Source organism: Pelophylax lessonae (genome assembly GCF_965119305.1).
Source record: "Pelophylax lessonae genome assembly, chromosome: 1".
Taxonomy (NCBI): Eukaryota; Metazoa; Chordata; class Amphibia; order Anura; family Ranidae; genus Pelophylax; species Pelophylax lessonae.
In genome coordinates, this window is record NC_138768.1 from 380,457,111 (window position 1) to 380,478,705 (window position 21,595).

Genomic DNA, 21,595 nt, shown 5'->3' on the forward strand with positions numbered 1-21,595 from the left:
AGATGTTGCGGAGGCTGAGGCGGCAAGATTTGGACAGCGATTGGATGTGGGGTTTGAAGGAGAGTTCAGAGTCCAGGACAACACCTAAGACCTCGGCATGCGGGGATGGGCTGATAGTAATGCCATTAATATTGACAGAGAAATCAGGGGAAGGGGAACGTGGTGGAGGAAAAATTATAAGCTCGGTTTTGGATGAATTGAGTTTGAGGAAGTGGTGAGACATCCAGACCGATATATCTGATAGTAAATTAGTGACACGTGAGGAGACTGAGGGAGAGAGCTGAGGGGTGGATAGATAGATTTGGGTATCGTCAGCGTACAGATGGTATTGGAAGCCGTGGGAGGCTATCAGCTGACCCAGAGAGGAGGTGTAGATTGAAAATTGGAGGGGTCCAAGAACAGAGCCTTGGGGGACCCCAACAGAGAAGGGAAGAGGAGAGGAGGAAGTAGAATTGTACATAACACTAAAGGTGCGTTTGGATAAGTAGGAAGACAACCAGTGAAGAGTACAGTCACGGAGACCAGAGGCATGGAGTTTTTTGAGGAGGAGGGGATGGTCAACCGTATCAAAGGCAGCAGAAAGGTCCAGAAGTAGGAGTACAGAATAGTGTCCATTGGTTTTGGCCATTAGTAGATCGTTTGTCAGTTTTAGGATAGCAGTTTCAGTGGAGTGTTGAGGCCGAAATCCAGACTGAAGGGGATCAAGAAGGCTATTCTCGGCAAGGTGGTCGCACAGTCGGTTGTAGACTAGACGTTCGAGGAGTTTGGATGAAAAGGGGAGCAAGGAAATAGGGCGTAGGTTGTTCAGATCAGTTGGGTCCAGTAAGGGCTTTTTAAGTATGGGGCTGACTTGTGCATGTTTTAAAGAGTTGGGGAAGATGCCAGAAGAGAGGGAGAGATTGAAGATGTGGGTTAGAGAGCGTAGAATAGGGCCAGAAGGTGAACGTAGCATTTGCGAGGGAACAGGATCCAGAGGGCAGGTCGTTAAGTGGATGTTAGCAAGTAGTTTAGCAACCTCATCTATAGTGGCGGGGTTGAATGAGGGAAGAAATGATCGCACCTGTGGGCATAAAGCATAAGGCATGGAAGGTATCTGAACAGCAATGATCTCCTTACGAATTGTATCAATAGCAGGCAGCTATAATATATAATATATATATAATATATATATATAATATAATAATAACAGCAGGCAATCTGACGCTGTCCTGGATTGATGATAACTGACGCTAACTGATGTCACCTGTGACTCTAATACAGTTATCAAAAACAGGATCTGTACACTATAATAGTGACACTGTGACAGAGCAATGAAGGGGTTAACTGGGGGGTGATCAGGGGGTTACATTTTTATTAGGGGATGTATGGCGGGTACCCTAAACCTATCTGGGACAGACACTAACTACCAACTGTCTCTTACACTAACTGAAGTCACAAATTGTCCCTATCACGGACACAGTTTATACCCATTTGGGGTGTCTGGGGTGGGGGCGGGGCCTCTGCTCGCCCGCTTGTCCTCCAGCTTAGTTGGTCTTCTGGACTTTGCACATACCTCCTTTGAAGAGGCTCAGCTATGGGACCTTGTGTATTATATTGTTATGTATCTTCATATTGCATTCTCTGATGCTAATGTACCAATGTGTTATATGCTTACCCACACTGTTGGGGTGTGTGGTACTTTTCTGTATGCTACCCCTTTCTTTTGTTTCACTGTTTTACTGTTTTGTACAAACTCAATAAAAACTATTGAATACTAAACCCTACAGACTAAGACTGGGATGCCATTCAAGTTCAGGTGCGTGTAAAGGCAGGCGTCCCAATACTTTTGATAATATTGTCTATGTGTTTGGCCAGCTTTGGATACATATCTCCAAAGTTTTCATGAGAAATGAGTTTATGCTTGTGTTTCTTTTATTGCAGAGAAAGCATGACATATCTATTATTTTTTCTCCTTATGATGTCTGAATTCCGTACGGACATAGTAGGTAAGTCACCTTTTGTTATTTATAGCTAAAAACTTTTTTTTTTCTTGTTTTGGATGGGGTAGGGAAAGAATAAAATAAATCCTTGTATTGCTATGTCCACTCTAGGTAGATTAACCCGCTCTGTCTGTCCTGTTGACCAGTGTCACTAATACCCCTTTCCTGTCGGATCTGATCGGACGCTCCATTCACCCCTATTAGGCAGTGGATGTCAGGATCTGATCGGATGAAAATGGACAGGCTGTCCATTTTCATTCGATCTCCCCACAGAGGAGAGCGGGGCTCTGACAGGTTCGTCTCTGCACAATGAGGGGAGACAGACCTTTCATCTGCCTGCTCAGTGGTGATCAGCAGGTCGATCCCCCCTGCTGACTAGAGCAGAGTCTGCCGGGTGGAAAGCCAGTGTGAAAGCTTAAACAGAAAGTCTTAAACAGAAAGTTGTTAACAGAGTTGTTACCAGAGCAAAAGGTGAGGGGAAATCTTCCACTGAGGACACTTGTTCTAGAGAAATCTGCCCATGGCTCCATTCACCTTTGTATGACTCCAAAGTTCCACTGAATTTGAAGTTAAACTGTAATGCAACTTTGACGCAATTTTGGATGGGTGCAACTTGGATAGGACTTTTGCTTTGACCAGTTTTAATGGACAACTGTTGCATTGTACAACATTCAGGTACAACTTTCATGCAACTTTTGAGGATTAACGTTGAAGTCTATGGCCCTCAAGTTGCACGAAAGTCGGACTAAGGTAATGCAGGAACTACTTTGAAGTAGCTGCAACTTTAAGCCCCACATAAATGAATGGTTATCATTGGAAAACATGGGGAACGACTTGTCATGCAACCTTGATGTCCAAAGTTTCATGAGAAATTGCATAAGTGTGAATGGAGCCTTAGATGGGAATTCTCCTTGCCTTGTCCCTGTTGCATCTCTGGAACAATTAAAACTCATCCCTACTCTGTTCAAACCTTAAAGAAAATTTTGGCTTCACAAACAATTTATTTGCACATGCTTGCATGTTTGATACATACACTAAACACTTATGGTCAGACTACTCACTGCTGATTCCAGTTTTTGGTAGATGCTGGGGAGTTAAAGTATAGCTGTCATCAGTGAAATACGGGGACTGGCATTGCTGACCTCTTCTTTCAGAATACTAGTTACCTGGCTGATATGTTATCTGCTGTTTTGGCTTTTCAGCTTCTGAGTCACTGACATGGAACAAGTATAGTGCCTGCACACCTGCTGTGGCCATTATGGTTTTATTGTCCTTGTTAGATTTTTTTTAAAACACTTGAGTCCTGGGGTCTTTTTTACCCTAAATACCCATGAGTTCCACAGTGATTTTTTTATTTTATTTTGGTAATGTCATGGTTCTACACATTATAGCTTTTTTTTGTTTGTAGTCATATTATTTACAACTTTTTAGGGCAGATGGGACTTTAGATTGGTATTGATGCCTCTAACTTATGAAAATTCTGTGCAAATCAGATGCGATCCGATAAGCATAGATTTGCGTATCATGTAAAAAAGCATTATTTCCAATGAAGGCTGTTCACATATATGTCGTGTGAATTTGATCTGGTTCAAAAAAAGGGTCCTGTGCGAGTTTAGTGCAGTGTGAATTTCAGCTCCATAGACTTCAATGGGACTGAATTGAAATTGCAGTCCAGTGTTTACATCACTGCAATTTTTTGTGCCTAAATTTTATAGAAAATAAAATCACAGATTTGACAACTCCCCTCACAAATTCACACTAAATTTGCATTGAAACTGCACATGGCAAGCAGAAATAGCAATACAAATTTGCACTGTGTACCGCTTTAAATTTGCACCAAATTCGCAATACATAAGTGTGAGCCACTTGTCACTGTTGTGGGATGTATCCTTTTCTTTGTTACCCATACACCAAAAACCTTAGTCAATGTTGATATTGTTTTGACTAACAAAAATCTTTCATAAAAATCTTGAACAAGAAAATGATATCACCTTAGTACAAATTATATGTAACATAGTGGAATGGTAAAGCTCAAAGCGAATGTACAGTATATGCTCTACTTTAAAAGAGCTTTATTCCCCTTTCAATTCTATATTGGGTTGTATGAATTGGTAGCATATCATTAGGATAAAAACAAGTTTTGTTAGCGAGAAAGGGCGCAAATTAGCACAACGTTTTCACAGGTTTACACTTAAATGACATTATGTTCACTTATGTGAACATTTGATGCTTGAACTGTTGAGACAAATGCCATCTAGATCATCCGATATCATTGTTGGGACCTGGGAATTTATCTGGGGAAGGATTTATTTTATGTTTTATTTTGAATAAAAGATATATTTTTCTTTCCTTTTAAACCTTTTTTACACACCTTTTTTTCCTTCATAAGAGCTCAGAATCTGGTCAGTGGAGACCTGATACAAACTCTCTATGCAGCTATGCAGCAACAGATACCTTGTAATAGTGATCAACTGCTGGCTGCAATCAGCCAGCAATAGATCACTATAGCAGTGAACTATTGCTGCAGGCAGACACTGGACAGAGCTGTTATCAGAGTTGTATAAAGTACTCGAAACCCATGCTTGAGTAAAAGTACCAAAAAAGTGCTCGATCAAAAAGTGACTTGAGTAGAAGTGGAAGTGCTCTATCAAAAAGTGACTTGAGTAGCAGTACTAAAGTATTCAACATTTTTTGTATTGCATTTAAGTATTGCAAGTAGTTTTTTAAAAAATTTTGCTACTCAAGTACTGAAAGTAAAAGTACCAGTAGTTTTAAAAAAAAATTGCTACTCAAGTACTGAAAATAAAAGTACCAGTACTGTGTTATGTAGTTATTAAAGAAAGAAGTCAAAAGTTTATTAAAGTTAAAGTTATTAACCACTTGCCGACCGCCGCACGACTATCTACGGCGGCGGTCAGCCCCTCACAGGCAAAGTGACGTAGGTCTACGTCGCTCGCCTGTGAGGGTTTAGGGAGCGAGCGCGCGCCGCCGGAGGCGCGCTCCCGCTCCCGCGTGGTCACGGACCCCCCCGCGCGTGTGACCGGCGGACCCGATCGCCGCCGGCCACTCTGCGATCGGCGGGGGAGAGGGATAAAAGTCAGGCAGCTTGTGTAAACAAGCTGCCTGTCATTCTCCTCTCTGTATGAGAGATGATCACATGGATCTACTATGTAGATCCATTGATCACTCTGCATACAGTTGAAGCCACAGCCAATCACAGTTAGAATCACGCCCCTAGGGACACACACAGCCCCTCCCTCTCAAATAAAGTTAACCCCTTCACTACCAGTGTATTTTTACAGTAACAGTGCATATATATAGCACTGATTACTGTAGAAATGTCACTGGTAACCCCAAAAGTGTCAAAAATGTCAGTCAAGGGTCCGATCTGTCCGCCGCAATGTCGCAGTACCGCAAAAAAAATCGCAGATCGCCGCCATTACGCGTTAAAAAAAAAAACAACAAAAATGACAAAAATCTTTCCCTTTGTTAGTAAACGCAATAACTTTTGCGCAAACCAATCAAAATACGCTTTTTGCGATTTTTTTTACCAAACATAGGTAGCATAAAACAAATTGGCCGAAAATATTAAAAAATTTTGATTTTTACATTTTTTTTTGGGGGAATTTCATATAAAAAAAAAGGGAAAAATATTGCTATTTTTGCAAAATTTACGCTCTTTTTTTGTTTATAGCGCGTGATCAAAAAATCGCACAGGTGATCAAATACCGCCAAAAGAAAGCTCTGTTTGTGGGAAAAAAAGGACGCCAAATTCGTTTAGGTACAGCGTCGCACGACCGCGCAATTGTCCGTTAAAGTCACGCAGTGCCGAATCGCAAAATACCCTCTGGTCGTTTAGCAGCCAAATCCTCCGGGGCTTAAGTGGTTAAAGAAAGAAGTCAAAAGTACACATGACATTATACACATTTATTTGAGCTTCATGAAACCTGCCATCTACTGTTCTGGCAGTGGCAATTTTTATAATTGTAACGAGTAACTATGCAGCACAAAAAAAATATCGGAGTAGAAGTATTGAAATCATCGAAAAAATGTAGTGAAGTAAAAGTGGAAGTAGGAGAAAAAAATTCTACTCTAGGAAAGTACAGATACCGCCTTTCGGTACTTAAGTACAGTAGTGAAGTAGTTCTACTTAGTTACTATACATCTCTGGCTGTTATAGTTCTGCCCAAGCTTCCATACTCAGAGGAAGTGCTATGATATCACTACACTCTTGAAGCAAACACGATGCAGAAGCATTGCGTTTTTAGTGACCTGCTGCAAGTGCTACTATTCACCACTTGCCAACCGCACGACTATTTACTGCGGCGGTCAGCCTCGTATAGGCAAAGTGACTTAGTACTACGTCGCTCGCCTGAGAGCCTCTAGGGGGCGAGCGCGCGCCGCAGGAGGCGCGCTCCCGCCCCCGCTCGTTCCCTAACATGTCCGCGCGTGTGACCGGCTGATGTAAACAAAGCCGCCTGTCATTCTCCCTGATCTAACTGCAGAGATCATACAATCCTGCTATGTAGGATCATATGACTCTGTGGTTACATCACTAGCCACACCCCTTTACAGTTAGAAGCACACCCCTAGGGACACACTTAACCCCTGCATCACTAATAAAGTTAACCCCTTCCCTGCCAGTGTCATTTTTACAGTAACAGTGCATATGTAGAGCACTGATTACTGTAGTAATGTCACTGGTACCCCCAAAAGTGTGAAAAATGTCAGTCAAGGGTCCGATCTGTCCGCCGCAATGTCGCAGTCCTGCAAAAAAATCGCAGATCGCCGCCATTACTCGTTTAAAAAAAAAAACCACCAAAAATGACAGAAATCTTTCCCTTAGTTAGTAAACGCAATAACTTTTGCGCAAACAAATCAAAATACGCTTATTGCGATTTTTTTTACCAAACATATGTAGCAGAAAACAAATTGGCCTAAAATGTTAAAAAATTTTGATTTTTACATTTTTTTGGGAATTTCATATAAAAAAATTAGAAAAATATTGTTATTTTTTCAAAATTGTTGCTCTTTTCTTGTTTATAGCGCAAAAAATAAAAATCGCACAGGTGATCAAATACCACCAAAAGAAAGCTCTGTTTGTGGGAAAAAAAGGATGTCAATTTCATTTGGGTACAGTGTCGCACGACCGCGCAATTGTCCGTTAAAGTCACGCAGTGCCGAATCGCAAAATAGGGCCTGGTCAGGAAGGGGGTAAAATCTTCCAGGGCTTAAGTGGCTAAGCGCTATGTAGCAAGATCAGGAGCTTAGGAGTTAATCCTTTAAGCTCCCGGGCTTAGTGATAGTGGGTTCTAGCCTGAACCCTGGTGACGACCTGCAGGAGTTGCTGATTTCTGATGCTATTTTAAACTGGCCCTGGGACAAAGAGTTTTTCCTCCAGTGTTGTTTGAGGCTGGGTTCACACTGGTTTCCCCGCATCCAATTCGCATGTCAGGAGACTGTGACCGGCTCTCAATGAAGCTGGTTCACACAGCTCTGGGACCGCTGTGGAGCAGTTTGCAGAAGGGTCCTGTGCCTCTTCTGGTCTGTTTCAGGTCCGAATTCAGCCAAAAATTCAGACCGAACTCGGACCTGAAATGGTGAAGAACAGGGGTGCACTGGACCCCCTGCTGTGAGCCTCTCCACACACAATGTGAACCCAGCTTAAAACAGCATCTTGGACTCAAGTAGCTTATAATGCACTTGGTATTATGGATGATGCACCTGAAGCTGTTGGAGCAGGCCTAGGTGGTCAGAAACACCCCAAACTCCCAGGTAGACAGGAATCAGGGTAAGTAGATGCTGCAGCTAGAGTACAAAGACATATAGGAAGCCAGGCTGATTCAGCACATGAGATTTGACATATTACAAAAATATCACTTTGCCTCATTTGAGTATAATATATTATTAATAATTGACATTTATAATTCTGTTTTATCTGCTTAGCCTTATTTGTAGTAACAGCTCCAAAATCAACGTACACAGTAAAATATGGGGATACAGTAAAAATGGCATGCCACTTTCCATTAAAAAAAGCTGAAGATCTAAAGGCACTGATAGTCTCCTGGCAACACACGAAAACAGTCGTAGTAAATTTTAACAATGGAGCAGAGGAACCAATACAGCTGGAGAACCCATATAGAGGGAGAGCATCTTTGTTGACGGAAGAGCTCAAAAAAGGAGAGGCTATTCTGCAAATTAAAGATGTAAAGCTCACTGATGCAGGAACATATATCTGTTTGTTAAAATTTGAAGGTTCTGACTATGATAAAATGAAACTGGAAGTTCAAGGTAAGCTGCCAAAAGTGTAACTCATATTTTCGATACTTTGTTTCACTTTCATTAGTCAAAACAAAAATGAACATGCATGTGTAAGCCCCCGTTCACATAGGGGCGATCCGACTTCGGGTGGCGACCTCGGAGCGGCCGCCACGGACTTCATAACATTGAAGTCTATGGCGGTCGCCTCCGGTTGGCCCCAAAGAAGCTCCGGACACTTTTTCTAAGTAGGAGCGACTTGTGTCGCTCCTATTAGAACGGGTCCGCAGCTTCCCTATGGGAGGCGACCTGTGAGGCGACCAGGTCGCCTCACAGGTCGCCCTAGTGTGAACGGGGGCTTAGGCTCACACTGGCATTAAAAGCAGGCGTTTGAGAGGCGTTAAAAAAAACCCCTCAAATGCCTATGCACAAGATACAATAGGCAGCACACAGTGCTGTTCACACTATCAAAACATGAAGCGTTTGAAGCCTTTTACCGCCTCCCATACAAGTCTATGGTAACGCTTCACAGTTGCTGGACAGTTGCAGGGCTTTAAGATTAGCTTATTACCTCTAATGGAATAGGCATTTGTGGAGCAGTTTTATCGTGCCTTAATGCTCCTCATAAGCTTCAGAACTGCCCATAAGGCATTTGGGGAGCATTTTTAACTCCTCATTAATGCTTGTAAAATGCCTAGCACCCATACTAAAGCTCATTAAAGCCAGTCTAATGCCCATACTAGGGCCCCTTTCACACGGACTTTCCGAGCAGGGCCGCCTGTCATTTTTTCAGGCGTACCTGATCGGATGCACCATGGACCCATATGGAGCAGCGGATGTCACCCACTGCTATCTGATCCGATCCTGTCTATGAAATCCAGACACATGATAACCCTATTTTCCATCGGACGGGAGGATCGGATGAAAACAGACAAGCTGTCTATTTTCATCCGATCTCCAGAAGCACAATGAGCGGAGACGGACCTGTCATCTGCCTGCTCAGCGGGAATCAATGGGTCAATCCCCCGCAGAACAAAGCGGAGTCCGCTGGGTGGAATCGCCTATGTGAAAGGGCCCTAACAGTATAGGGCTGTAGAAGGTCCAACAGGACCGATATCTGCTCCTTTGTGCAAGGAGGAACAGGATGAGCACTGCCAAAGCCCTACAAAATGACCTCCAGCAGGCCACTGGCATCAATGTCTCTGACCAAACAATCAGAAACAGACTTCATGAGGGTGGCCTGAGGGCCTGACATCCTCTAGTGGGCCCTGTGATCACTTCCCAGCACCATGGAGCCCAACTGGCATTTGCCATAGAACACCAGAATTGGCAGATCTGCCACTGGCGCCCTGTGCTTTTTTACAGATGAGAGCAGGTTCACCCTGAGCATATGTGACAGAGGTGAAAGGGTCTGGAGAAGCCATGGAGAATGTTATTCGGCCTGTAACATCATTTAGCATGACCGGTTTGGTGATGGGTCAGTGATGGTCTGGGAAGGCATATCCATGGACCTCTGCAAACTAGATAATGGCACCCTGACTGTCATTAGGTATGAAATCCTTGGACCCATTGTCAGACCCAACACTGATGCAGTGGGTCCTGGGTTCCTCCTGGTGCATGACAATGCCTGGCTTCATGTAGCAAGAGTATGCAGCCAGTTCCTGGAGAATGAAGGTATTGATACCATTGAATGGTCCCCACGATTGCCTGACCTAAATCAAATAGAACACCTCTGGAACATTATGTTTTGGTCCATCCAATGCCGCCAGGTTGCACCTCAGTCTGTTCGGGAGCTCAGTGATGCCCTGCTCCAGATCTGGGAGTAAATTCTCCTGGACACCATCTGTCATCTCATTAGGAGCATACTCCAACGTTGTCAGGCATGCATATAAGTAGGTGGGGGCCATACAAACTATTGAGTATAATTTTGAGTTGCTGCAATTTTTCACTTTGATTTTTGGGGTGTCTTTGAATTCAGCCCTCTGTAGGTTGATAATTTTTAATTCCACCAAACGATGTGGCATCCTTTCATTCCTAACACATTACCCAGTCCATATCAGTATAGATATCCAGCATGAGATTTTTTCCCATTGAGATCTGATGTGTTTTCAAAGTGTTCCTTTAATTATTTTGAGCAGTGTATTTAGTAGGGCCAGGAAAAAGGGTGTGGGGAGGTTGTTAAATAAAGGTGGTGTTTTATTTTAAATTAGTTTCCCACATCAAATAGTAGATTGTTCAGTTTGTAGCTTGATATGAAACAAAAAAGAATTTGTATAAATCTTTCTTTTTTTGAAGAATTTATCACATTAGAAGTTCCACTTTCTAGGGTATTTACGCACTGAATTGTGGATATGATACTTCTCTATGGTGGATTTGAGTAGGGGCTGCCCCATGCCTGTGTTTAAAAGTTTTGTGGGATCCTACAAATGACTGAAAATTGGATTTTCTCCAATAGATTGATTCTCTGCAATAAGATTCTCTGCAATAAGGGTAATACTGGAGGTATCTGTGAGATCAGCAGGATATGTGCAATGCATACTACAGTTTTCAATTGCAATATTTTCTTTCTTGATTTTCCTTGTAGCCTCATACACAGATATTCAGATGTCCTTTCAGGTATCAGACAATCAAATAAATTTGACGTGCCATTCATTGGGTTTTCCAAAGGCAGATGTCTACTGGACAACAAATGGTGTTAACATAAGCTCCCCAGCAAATACTTTTCATATTCAGACTGAAGATGGCTTTATTAATACAACAAGCACAATCAAAATAATGGATAGAAAGAAAAGCTACAGTTGTGTGTTCTGGAACAAAGCACTCAATGAAACAACAGAAGCTTCTATTGGAGATCCAGGTACTTTCTGAAAGCTAAAAAAAATAAATAAATGTTTAACCCTACAGGTGATATTAGTTTACAATTTAAAACTGGGACAAATTATATTTTCATGCTGTATAGTTTATGACAATATCAAGGCTATAGCTATTGCCATAGGAGACCACAACACTGCTATAGAACCCAATAGCACAGAAGGCCCAACACTGTCTGGCTAAACAGTGTTTTATGCAGGTAGCAGTGGCGTTTGGAAAATAAATGGGGTTAAAATTCATTAATGTAGCGTTCTGAAAGCTCTAAGGAATTGCTAGGAAAGCAATTAGTAACCTGTAGCAGGGAATTGCCTTTAAAAGAGAAGCATGGCCAAAACTCTAGTGGCCATATTCTGCTTGTGAGCCGCGAGTTGTCAGCTGATGTCACCAATCTGCTCCAGTCTCTAGATGTATCCTGAAAATAATGTTTCAGGCTTGACTATTCTCATGTGAACCAACAGTTTAATTGGGCCCCGACACTGAAGAGTTAGGACTAAAGAATTGTCCCTTTACAGCTGCTACACAGAGACCTTTACCTATTGCTTATGCAAAGAAGTACCTTCCAGGGGACATTGCACTGCAGTACCTTCTAGGCTAGTATTAATATTCACATTGCAGTTAATACTTATACGAGGTGTGTCTAAAAAGTTTGGTGAAACAGAAAACAATCAAAACAGAAGATACAAACAAATTACCTTTATTGGTCTTCAAAATAATCGACCATCCTTCACAACACACTTTTGTCAATGTTCATAAAGCTTCTGGAAACTGTCAGCAAAGGCCTCTGAAGGAATTGATCGCAGAACCTCTGTCACACATTTTTGGATTGTCGCCATGTCCACAAAACATGCACCTTTTTATGACACTATTCAAGCGGGGAAACAGAAAGAAGTCCGCAGGCGCCAGATCAGGGGAGTACGGTGAATGATCGAGAACAGGTACGCCCTGCTGAGCCAGATTAACAGTGTGCAAGCACGTTATCGTGCAGCAACATCCACTGTCCAGTCCTGTGCAACATTTTATGTGTCTCCATCGCCGTTTTCCCCAATTTCTAGTACAACTTGATGCTCATTGGTTGCTCCATTTCACTGTGACCCTACCTCTCACGCTGACTACTTTTGACTGCCCGCAGTGGATTAAACCTGATGGTCACCTGTACTCCACGCTAGGTGGTGCTTCTCAATGGGTCTCTGGATAGCCATGTGGATTTGCACGCACCTGGCCTATGTTGCCTTTGAGATATCAGATCATTCACTGAACTTTTTAGACACACATCGTATGCACTGCTTATTGCTGACTTTGTTGACTTATGTGTTGATTCCAGTCTAGTGATACAGAACTGTATTCTTAATTACTTTGGCATAGTGATTATACTGTCTAGTGGATTGTGTCTGAACCTACCTTCTGTATGCTCATTTATTCTCAAACCACCATTTACTCTAACCCATACCAGTACATAGAGTTAATTTACCACTACATGTTCTTGTGTCTATTTCCTGATACAAATTTACAGTTGAGTTAAAGGTATTCAGACTCATGTTCCTATAAGTCCCTACAGTAGCTTTCAGTCAATCAGGTGTACCAGAGGGGCTGAGGTTGTTCTTAGAGTCAAGATGCAGAACAGAGAACTGAAATTACTAAGCATGTCTTCGGGGGTAGCACTACATGTTAATGCATAGGTGGTTATGCAACATAGCACCAGGGTGTGATGGGAGCTGAGAGATGCCCAGAAAATGCCATGTAGCATGGTTTTGAAATGTATTTATTCCTTTTGTTTAATATAAAGAAAGTTAGCTTGTAGTGCACTGGGGATCCATGTACACATGTAGATAAGTATTGTGTCAACATCTGTTAGAATGATTGTATTATACAAATCTTAAAAACTCTCTTTTTCATAATCATATGTATCACATTGAGGTTACACTTTTTTTTTTTATTACATCTCAGTTTGTAGGCACAACCATAATTAGAAATAAATATACCTAGGAGGTGAGAAAATCATCATACAGAAGGACAAGCTAGCACATCATCATTAAAACCCATACTATAAAAGAGATCAATGCGGGAGTTTCTTTTTTCAAACTATGATCATTATGCAAATGTTTCTAATAAAATAGTGGAAATGCGATAGTAAGACAACCCAAGGCAAACAACAGTATATCAACAAAGACTAATGAGAGTTTCAATGAGTTAGCCTAAGTTATTGAAATCAGAATATTATCCCCATAGCTATATTAGACATGCAAATCTAGCCAACTAAATCATTTATGTCTGCTCATTTTATGTCAGAAGTATCACTGCAATAGGGAAACAAAAATTAAAATATTAAAAATTACAAATACCTCTTAATTCTAAAAAGGAGAAACTGAAGAATTGTGTAATAAATTCCTATCACAACACTATATTTTTATTTCTTAATTTCAAAGCAACATACTATCATATCTTTCAAAGACTGAGGCTATATAAAGAGGCATGGGACGGTGGCGAAACCAGTGATAGATTGGGTAGGCTGTAATGGGTGCATCAAGGCAGTACAAGACATATTGTTAGTGGATCCTCTAAGACAATCACTCTATTATGCCTCCGCTAAACTAAATTTTTATTTCAAATTTTTCAGTACACGCTATGAACCCAACGGGTAGATTTTAGGTTATATGTATGAAAGCTCCTATTATCCCATAGGATAATTGGATAATGACAATTGCAGTCCATCTGAAAGATAACTTAACCCAATAGTTCAAGAAGAATAGAAATTGTTGAAGCCCTACTGAAGTCATTCTCAATAGGGATGATCGAACTTTTGAAAAGTTCGGTTCGGCCAGAACATCCGAACTTCCCGAAAGTTCGGCCCGGATTTCAGAACCCCATTGAAATCAATGGGACCCGAACTTCGGTAATCAAAAAACACAATTTTTAAGCCCTAAAACCCAATAAACGCCCCAATTATTGAAAAAAAAAAAGAAAAAGAGAGATTTTTTGATTTTTACTTTGCATTTAGTATCTGGGGGGTCTAAAAGGTGTGCATGTGAAGATTCAGCTCTGTAGCATGTCCAGAACCATGAAAAAAAAAAAGATAATTTTTCAGTAGAACCGGGATGTGGGTTGGGAGCCTCCTTTAACTTTAACACCTATATGAACTTTTTTTCTGGTTCTGGACATGCTACAGGGCTGAAACTTCACAGGTACAGCTTTTAGACCCACCAGACACAAAATCACACAAAAAACGTTCTTAAAAATTGTCATTTTTTATAAAAAAAGCCAATTATTGAAAAAAAAAAAGAGATTTTTTGATTTTTACTTTGGATTTCGTATCTGGGGGGGTCTAAAAGGTGTGCATGTGAAGTTTCAGCTCTGTAGCATGTCCAGAACCAGAAAAAAAAAGATTGTTTGTATTAGAACACTTTCTTTCAGGACAGGTAGTTAGCTTCTCTCCCGGTTTAATAGAAGGCATTTTTTGGGGTTCTTTTCAGTCAGGAAAAACATCTGAACTTGTGTATAGTGGTACTGTGCACAAGTTCTGATGTTTTGCCTGCCTCCAAAAACCCCCAAAAAATGGCAGCAAAAACACACCTGGGCATTTTTTTTTTTGACGCTAGCGTTTTTTTTGGCATTTTTTTGGGTTCTTTTGAGGCAGGCAAAACATCTGAACTTGTCTATAGTGGTATATATACACACACATACTTATATGTTTATACACACCTAGACATATATAGATGTGATAGTAGCAGAAATATATGCTTGCGCTAATGAAATCATTTACACTAATATATTTCTGCTACTATCACACCTATATATGTCTAGGTGTGTATAAACATATAAGTATGTGTGTATATATACCACTATAGACAAGTTCAGATGTTTTGCCTGCCTCAAAAGAACCCAAAAAAATGCCAAAAAAAACGCTAGCTTCAAAAAAAAAATGCCCAGGTGTGTTTTTGCTGCCATTTTTTGGGGGTTTTTGGAGGCAGGCAAAACATCAGAACTTGTGCACAGTACCACTATACACAAGTTCAGATGTTTTGCCTGCCTCCAAAACCCCCCAAAAAATGCCAGCAAAAACACACCTGGGCATTTTTTTTTTGACGCTAGCGTTTTTTTGGCATTTTTTTGGGTTCTTTTGAGGCAGGCAAAACATCTGAACATGTGTATAGAGGGTATATATAGACATATATGTCTGAATATATACCCCTAGACATATATAGGTGTGATAGTAGCAGAAATATATTACTGTAAATGATTTCATTAGCGCAAGCATTTATTTCTGCTACTATCACACCTATATATGTCTAGGGGTATATATTCAGACATATATGTGTATATATACCCCCTATACACATGTTCAGATGTCATGTCTGACATCAAACATGTCCTCAAAAAAGCACTGACAGTGGCAGCCCCTGCAGCATAAAAAATGCTTGCTGGTGAGAAGCCATAATGGTGTTCCGAAGCTATTCAGAGAAATGATCATTTCTCTATTGCGGTCACCCTGACATGGAAGGGTTTGGTCAGCCTGCCATGGCAGTCACTGTCAGTTCACCCTACACTACATTACGGTCACCCTGGTATGGAAGGGTTTGGTCAGTCGGTCAGCCTGCCATGGCAGTCAGTTTCCCCTACACTACATTACGGTCACCCTGGTATGGAAGGGTTTGGTCAGTTGGGTCAGCCTGCCATGGCAGTCAGTTTCCCCTACACTACATTACAGTGACCCTGGTATGGAAGGGTTTGGTCAGTCGGTCAGCCTGCCATGGCAGTCAGTTTCCCCTACACTACATTACGGTCACCCTGGTATGGAAGGGTTTGGTCAGTCGGTCAGCCTGCCATGGCAGTCAGTTTCCCCTACACTACATTACGGTCACCCTGGTATGGAAGGGTTTGGTCAGTCGGGTCAGCCTGCCATGGCAGTCAGTTTCCCCTACACTACATTACAGTGACCCTGGTATGGAAGGGTTTGGTCAGTCGGTCAGCCTGCCATGGCAGTCAGTTTCCCCTACACTACATTACGGTCACCCTGGTATGGAAGGGTTTGGTCAGTCGGTCAGCCTGCCATGGCAGTCAGTTTCCCCTACACTACATTACGGTCACCCTGGTATGGAAGGGTTTGGTCAGTCGGGTCAGCCTGCCATGGCAGTCAGTTTCCCCTACACTACATTACAGTGACCCTGGTATGGAAGGGTTTGGTCAGTCGGTCAGCCTGCCATGGCAGTCAGTTTCCCCTACACTACATTACGGTCACCCTGGTATGGAAGGGTTTGGTCAGTCGGTCAGCCTGCCATGGCAGTCAGTTTCCCCTACACTACATTACGGTCACTCTGGCACTTCATACTTTCCCTACAGAAACTAATTTTTTGAAGCTAACTTAAGTGTAAAGGAGCACTCTAACTACACTAGATATCCCTTTTTCTCACACTAAAAATAGCTAAATGACACTTTTAAAGTAAAATTAACAGAACTGCTTCCACTCTCTTCCATGTCCAGTATAACAATGCTAGGAATTTGGCGGGGGCGATCTTATATACTGGGGGGCGTATTCACTAATGATTGGTCTAGGGACCCCCTAGTCACTCCAATCACATTCCTAGCATTCTCCTGCCCCCTCAATTGACTTTTGCTAATGGTTCTGGTCCAATCATGGGCTTTTAAAGCCCATTTCCTGAAGCATTGCATTTTGGGCGGTTCTGGTTGCCGAATTCCGAACTTTTTGGGCAAAAAGTTCTAAATTCGGCCGAACCTCGAACACCCAATGTTCGGGCCGAACCGATGGTCGACCCGAACCGTTCGATCATCCCTAATTCTCAACACAGTTTATTAAGTGTACACCTTTATCTCTATAATCTTGTACCCAACATGTTATGATTTGTAACTGATTTTTGCTAGGAAATGCCTTGATACACCTTAAACTCTCAGTGCAAAATGCGGCTTCCTGTCCCTCTCTATAGTACTCTGGCTGAGGAGCCACGCCCTGCATGTATCCTCAGAAAGGCTTGTGTTGTGGAGAAGGTGATGGGAGTGTATGTCCGGGCCCATTGCATGACATAGAGCAGTAGGTTTAGCCTTGGTCTCTTGAACTGCACGGTGATGTTTTGACTCACAGTATGATTGCTGTACAAGTAAGTGAAAAAATAGTTATGAAAATAGGGGTTGGAGGTATGTTTTTCTAACTGCATAACTATTTCCGTGACTTGAATTGTGCTTTAGTACAAACACTTGAATGTTATCTATTTACAGACTTGTAGTAGAAATCTTTCAGCTATAAAGCCTGCACCTTCCTATTTTTTTCTCCATTTCTTTTGTGTTTTGGCATTGAAGTAAAGGCAGTATTCAGTCTATGAATAAACATATTGGACTAGGTGGGACTTTAAATGAGACCCAAGCTGGTGTTACCCGGCGTCTCCATCCCTATAACAAGAAACAAAATGAGGTTGAAGGATTGTAAGAGGTGCATGAAAGTCAGCCAGCCCCCAGTCTGATGTACTCACCCTCCAGTCTGTCACCAACCAAATAAGACCTGTCTCTTGGTACAAATAACAGGGGTTTAGTTGACACACATTTGCAAACGCATGTGAAAGCTGCAGAGCCACTTCACGGCACCCTGTTATATCTGCAGTCCTACACTCTTAATTTAGTGTCCTCACACTGGAGGCACATGGCCGCTAATGGATGGATGGGGGAACAGGTGAGAGGGAGACAGCCCAACCTCCCCCAACCCACCCTCATCCACGACTGGCTGTTGTCTCAAAGACTCAAATAATCCCTTCCTATCTATATACTGCATCCACCAAGGGGATGGAGGTGTAATGCTTTTCAGCTGGTCTCTTCCAGTTTGCACCATGGTTATAACCTAATTATTTGAGTCTTTGAGACAACAGCCAGTCGTGGATGAGGGTGGGTTGGGGGAGGTTGGGCTGTCTCCCTCTCACCTCAAAAGAGATGAATGCTACTAAACCCAGGAGCCTGCATTCACTATATCTGATCTCCTACAGTAAACAGAACATGGAAATTTAATTATTTTAGTAAATATAAACGGCTAAATACCTTTCTTCATCTGCAGGAAATAGCAGTCTTATGACTTCTATAAGGTGTCTGAATGCAGCTTGTAGGTGGAGTTTTCATTCTACTCTAGGGTGGCACAGTGGTGTAGTGGTAAGCACTTTCACCTAGCAGCAAGAGGGTTGCTGGTTCGAATCCCAACCACGACACTACCTGCCTGGAGTTTGCATGTTCTCCCTGTGCCTGCATGGGTTTCCTCTGGGTACTCCGGTTTCCTCCCACACTCCAAAGACATGCTGGTAGGTTAATTGGATCCTGTATAAAAAAAATTGGCCCTACTGTGTATGTATGTGAGTTAGGGACCTTAGATTGTAAGCTCCTTGAGGGCAGGGACTGAATGTACAATGTACATGTGAATGTACAATGTATATGTAAAGCGCTGCATAAATTGACAGCGCAATATAAGTACCTGAAATAAATAAATAATAATACTCTGACTGTCCCATGAGGCTGCAGGACCCCTGACTCTTTGTATGGACAGTGCTGATTGGCCCTGTACCTATCACATGCACCCTCCCAAGAAAAAAAACAAAAAAAAACTCTCTAGCAATACACACCAAACTGAACATTTGCAGAGTGTCCCCAAGGTTCTGTTCTATCAGCAGATGGATTGGGGACTGTGGAAGAAGGGGAGGACCGGAGAAGACAGAATCAAACAGGCTTTTTGCACAATGCGCAGGATTACCCCCTAGGTTCCACAGTGAGCATAGCAAGCATGCTTTACTGCATATACAGACAGATTTTACTGTTGTGGGATTAGTAACACTTTAAGTGTACGTAATAGGTGTCCTTACCTACATGTCTAATAAACATTCAAATGTTGTATATCTGATTTTTTTTTTTTACAAGACTCTTAGTTAAAAAAAAAAAAAAAAACTATAGAAACAGAAAACATGCCTATTGTTTTTTATTAAGAATATACAGTATTTATCAACAATGGAACTAAATAACTATATTTAGTAGCATTGAAAAACGACTACTTTTCATTAACCACTTTACGACCAGCGACGTAGGCCTACGTCAGGTGTCTTTGCATGGTTATACCGGGATGATGCCTCTAGCTAGAGGCATCATCCCGGTACCGTTTTTTAGAGCCAGCGGTCGGCTTTCCGGCGGTAATGACCGATGCTGCCCGGGAGCTGCTCGATCGTTATCCCGGTAAGCGGGAGGGGACTTCCCCCCTCCCGCTGTCTTCCGCGGCTCTGCCCGGGTCTCCCGTCCCACTGGGACGGGTCTCCCACCGGCTGGATGGAGTCCCGATCAAACCCGAAAGTGGCTTTGATCGGGTCTCAGATGACGTAACCCGTAGGCGGCGTCCATGATGCCACGTCCGGAAAAAAAAAGTTTGTTGGGCGCTTCTTACCAGGCAAGAAAGAAGGGAGTCCACCACTGTAGGAGGGGCGCGGGGGATGCTCCAGATTCTTATTTCGGGACTGTCCCAAATGGCTGGATACAAGGCAGCACTGACAGGAAAAACTCCGAAGAATCCGCTGGCAGAAGTGAAGAAAAAGAACAGGCGCCAATGTAGTTAGCCAGAAAGGTTTATTGCACAATATACATAATAACTTACACATAGGTAAGCTCCAGTCCGTATGGCAGCGTCTCCAGCGCACGATCCGGCCGTCCACCGGCCCGGAGGTGACGTCACAGGAAGCTGGTCAAAGAACTTGGTTACACCGGAAGCCGCAAGTGGAACGCAGGCTCCCGGAAATGACGCAACGCGTTTCGGAGCATGCGCACTCGGCTCCTTCCTCAAGCGTAAGTGACTGCCACCTGGTGCCAGGTTTAAATACAGCAGTCTACAATCAATTAACATGGAAATCAATACAAGGGGCGGCGCAATACTCTGCAGGACCAGCTCCACCGCCAGCACTTCTGGAGAGTACGCACAATACTTTATGAATAATACAATGGATTTCGTACTGGGGCTTATTCATGTACAACAGCTTTAGACAAACAATATACACTAAAAGTATTAAAACTATTAAAAAAGTCCTCAACGATAGATATATTGAAACATGACTTACATGCCACAAAACTAGGAGAGAAAATGAGATAATAATATGTACACATATATCTCTCTGTACCCAGGTACAGAGGAAAAACGGCTTACCTTATAATAAGGAAAACCGTAGGCTCCGAGGATCATGTACTCCCAAAAGGAATTCATTTTCCCATGATCCATAATACATTATAAAAATATATAAGCACCTAAATGTGCCGGATAGCTAAAAGACAAGAGACAAAGTTCTAAGAACTATAAAATTGCTATAAAAATACTTTAAAATACATGCACACATGTATGCATGTGTGTACACACGCACACATATATACATGTATGTACCCATATGGTGCCTACAAAAGGGAATGACTAGGAAGGGAAAAGGTGATAAGGAATGAGAAGGGAGGGAAGGGAAGAAAGGGGAGGGGGGGAAAAAAAGGGGGAAAAAAAGAAGAAGGGAGGGAAGGAGAGTAAAGGGAAAGGGGGGGGGGGAGGGAAAGAAAAAGAAAAAAGGGGAAAGGAGGGGGGGAGATGGAGGAAAAAGGAAAAGTTAGAGTAATAACAATGCACTGACTCACAAAATAGTATTAATATCCAGCTCCTCGTTCAGTCCCCCGGGAGCTAGAACATTCAGAGCGTATATCCAGTAAGTTTCCCTACTGCACAGACGCCTGAACCTCTCGGCCTCAGAGGTGCCTTTTGGAATTGCCTCAATTACCCAGACATATAATCCTTCAGTGGATTTATTATGGTGTTGAAGGAAGTGCCTGGGGACGCTATGGTGGTCTTTACCCTCCTGAATATAGCGTCGGTGCTGGCCAAACCGTGCTCTGAGAGTCCGTATGGTCCTGCCAACATAGTGCAGGCCACACGGACATACCAGGCAATATACCACGAATTCAGACGAACAGGTGTGGAATTCATTAATTCCATACCTGTTGCCTCCAATCACAAAGTCCTTCTGTCCATGCTTAACATATTTGCATGTTAAGCATTGTATTTTACGACACTGGTACATACCAGTGACGTTAAAAAAGGTCAGGGACGGAGAAGCATATTTTTTAGATTTGAGTTTACTGGGTGCGATTTTTGTTTTTATGTTGGGGGCCTTTCTGTATGAGAAACGGGGTTTGTCTGGAAGTACTGCTTTTAGATGAGGATCTTGGAGCAGGAGTGGCCAGTGTTTCTTTACCACTCGCTCCATTTGTCGGTGGTGATTATGGAATTGAGTTGTGAATCTCATCTGTGTGCCATCAGACCCAGTCTTGACACGCTTAACGGTCTGTGGCGCTATATATTGGATGAACGCCTGTTCAACAATGGTATCTGGGTACCCTTTTTCCAGAAATTTTTGTTTGAGGGCCGTGCCTTGCACTTTGTAGTCTGAGGTCTTGGTGCAATTATGTCTGAGTCTACAGAATTGGCTTTTCGGGATATT

At 42.4% G+C, this 21,595-nt stretch overlaps 2 protein-coding genes across 2 annotated transcripts in view; one reads left to right on the forward strand and one right to left on the reverse strand.

Moving 5' to 3' along the window:
• PLGRKT (plasminogen receptor with a C-terminal lysine) overlaps positions 1–21,595 on the reverse strand; it is a 473,875-nt gene that overhangs the window by 270,096 nt on the left and 182,184 nt on the right. The window lies entirely within an intron of this gene.
• LOC309566301 (programmed cell death 1 ligand 2-like) overlaps positions 1–21,595 on the forward strand; it is a 93,154-nt gene that overhangs the window by 29,975 nt on the left and 41,584 nt on the right. Inside the window, exons 2-4 of the mRNA XM_082271405.1 lie at positions 1,921–1,985; positions 7,926–8,270; positions 10,822–11,094. Coding sequence (XP_082127531.1) covers positions 1,921–1,985; positions 7,926–8,270; positions 10,822–11,094 — 683 coding nt within the window. The remainder of the gene's footprint in view (positions 1–1,920; positions 1,986–7,925; positions 8,271–10,821; positions 11,095–21,595) is intronic.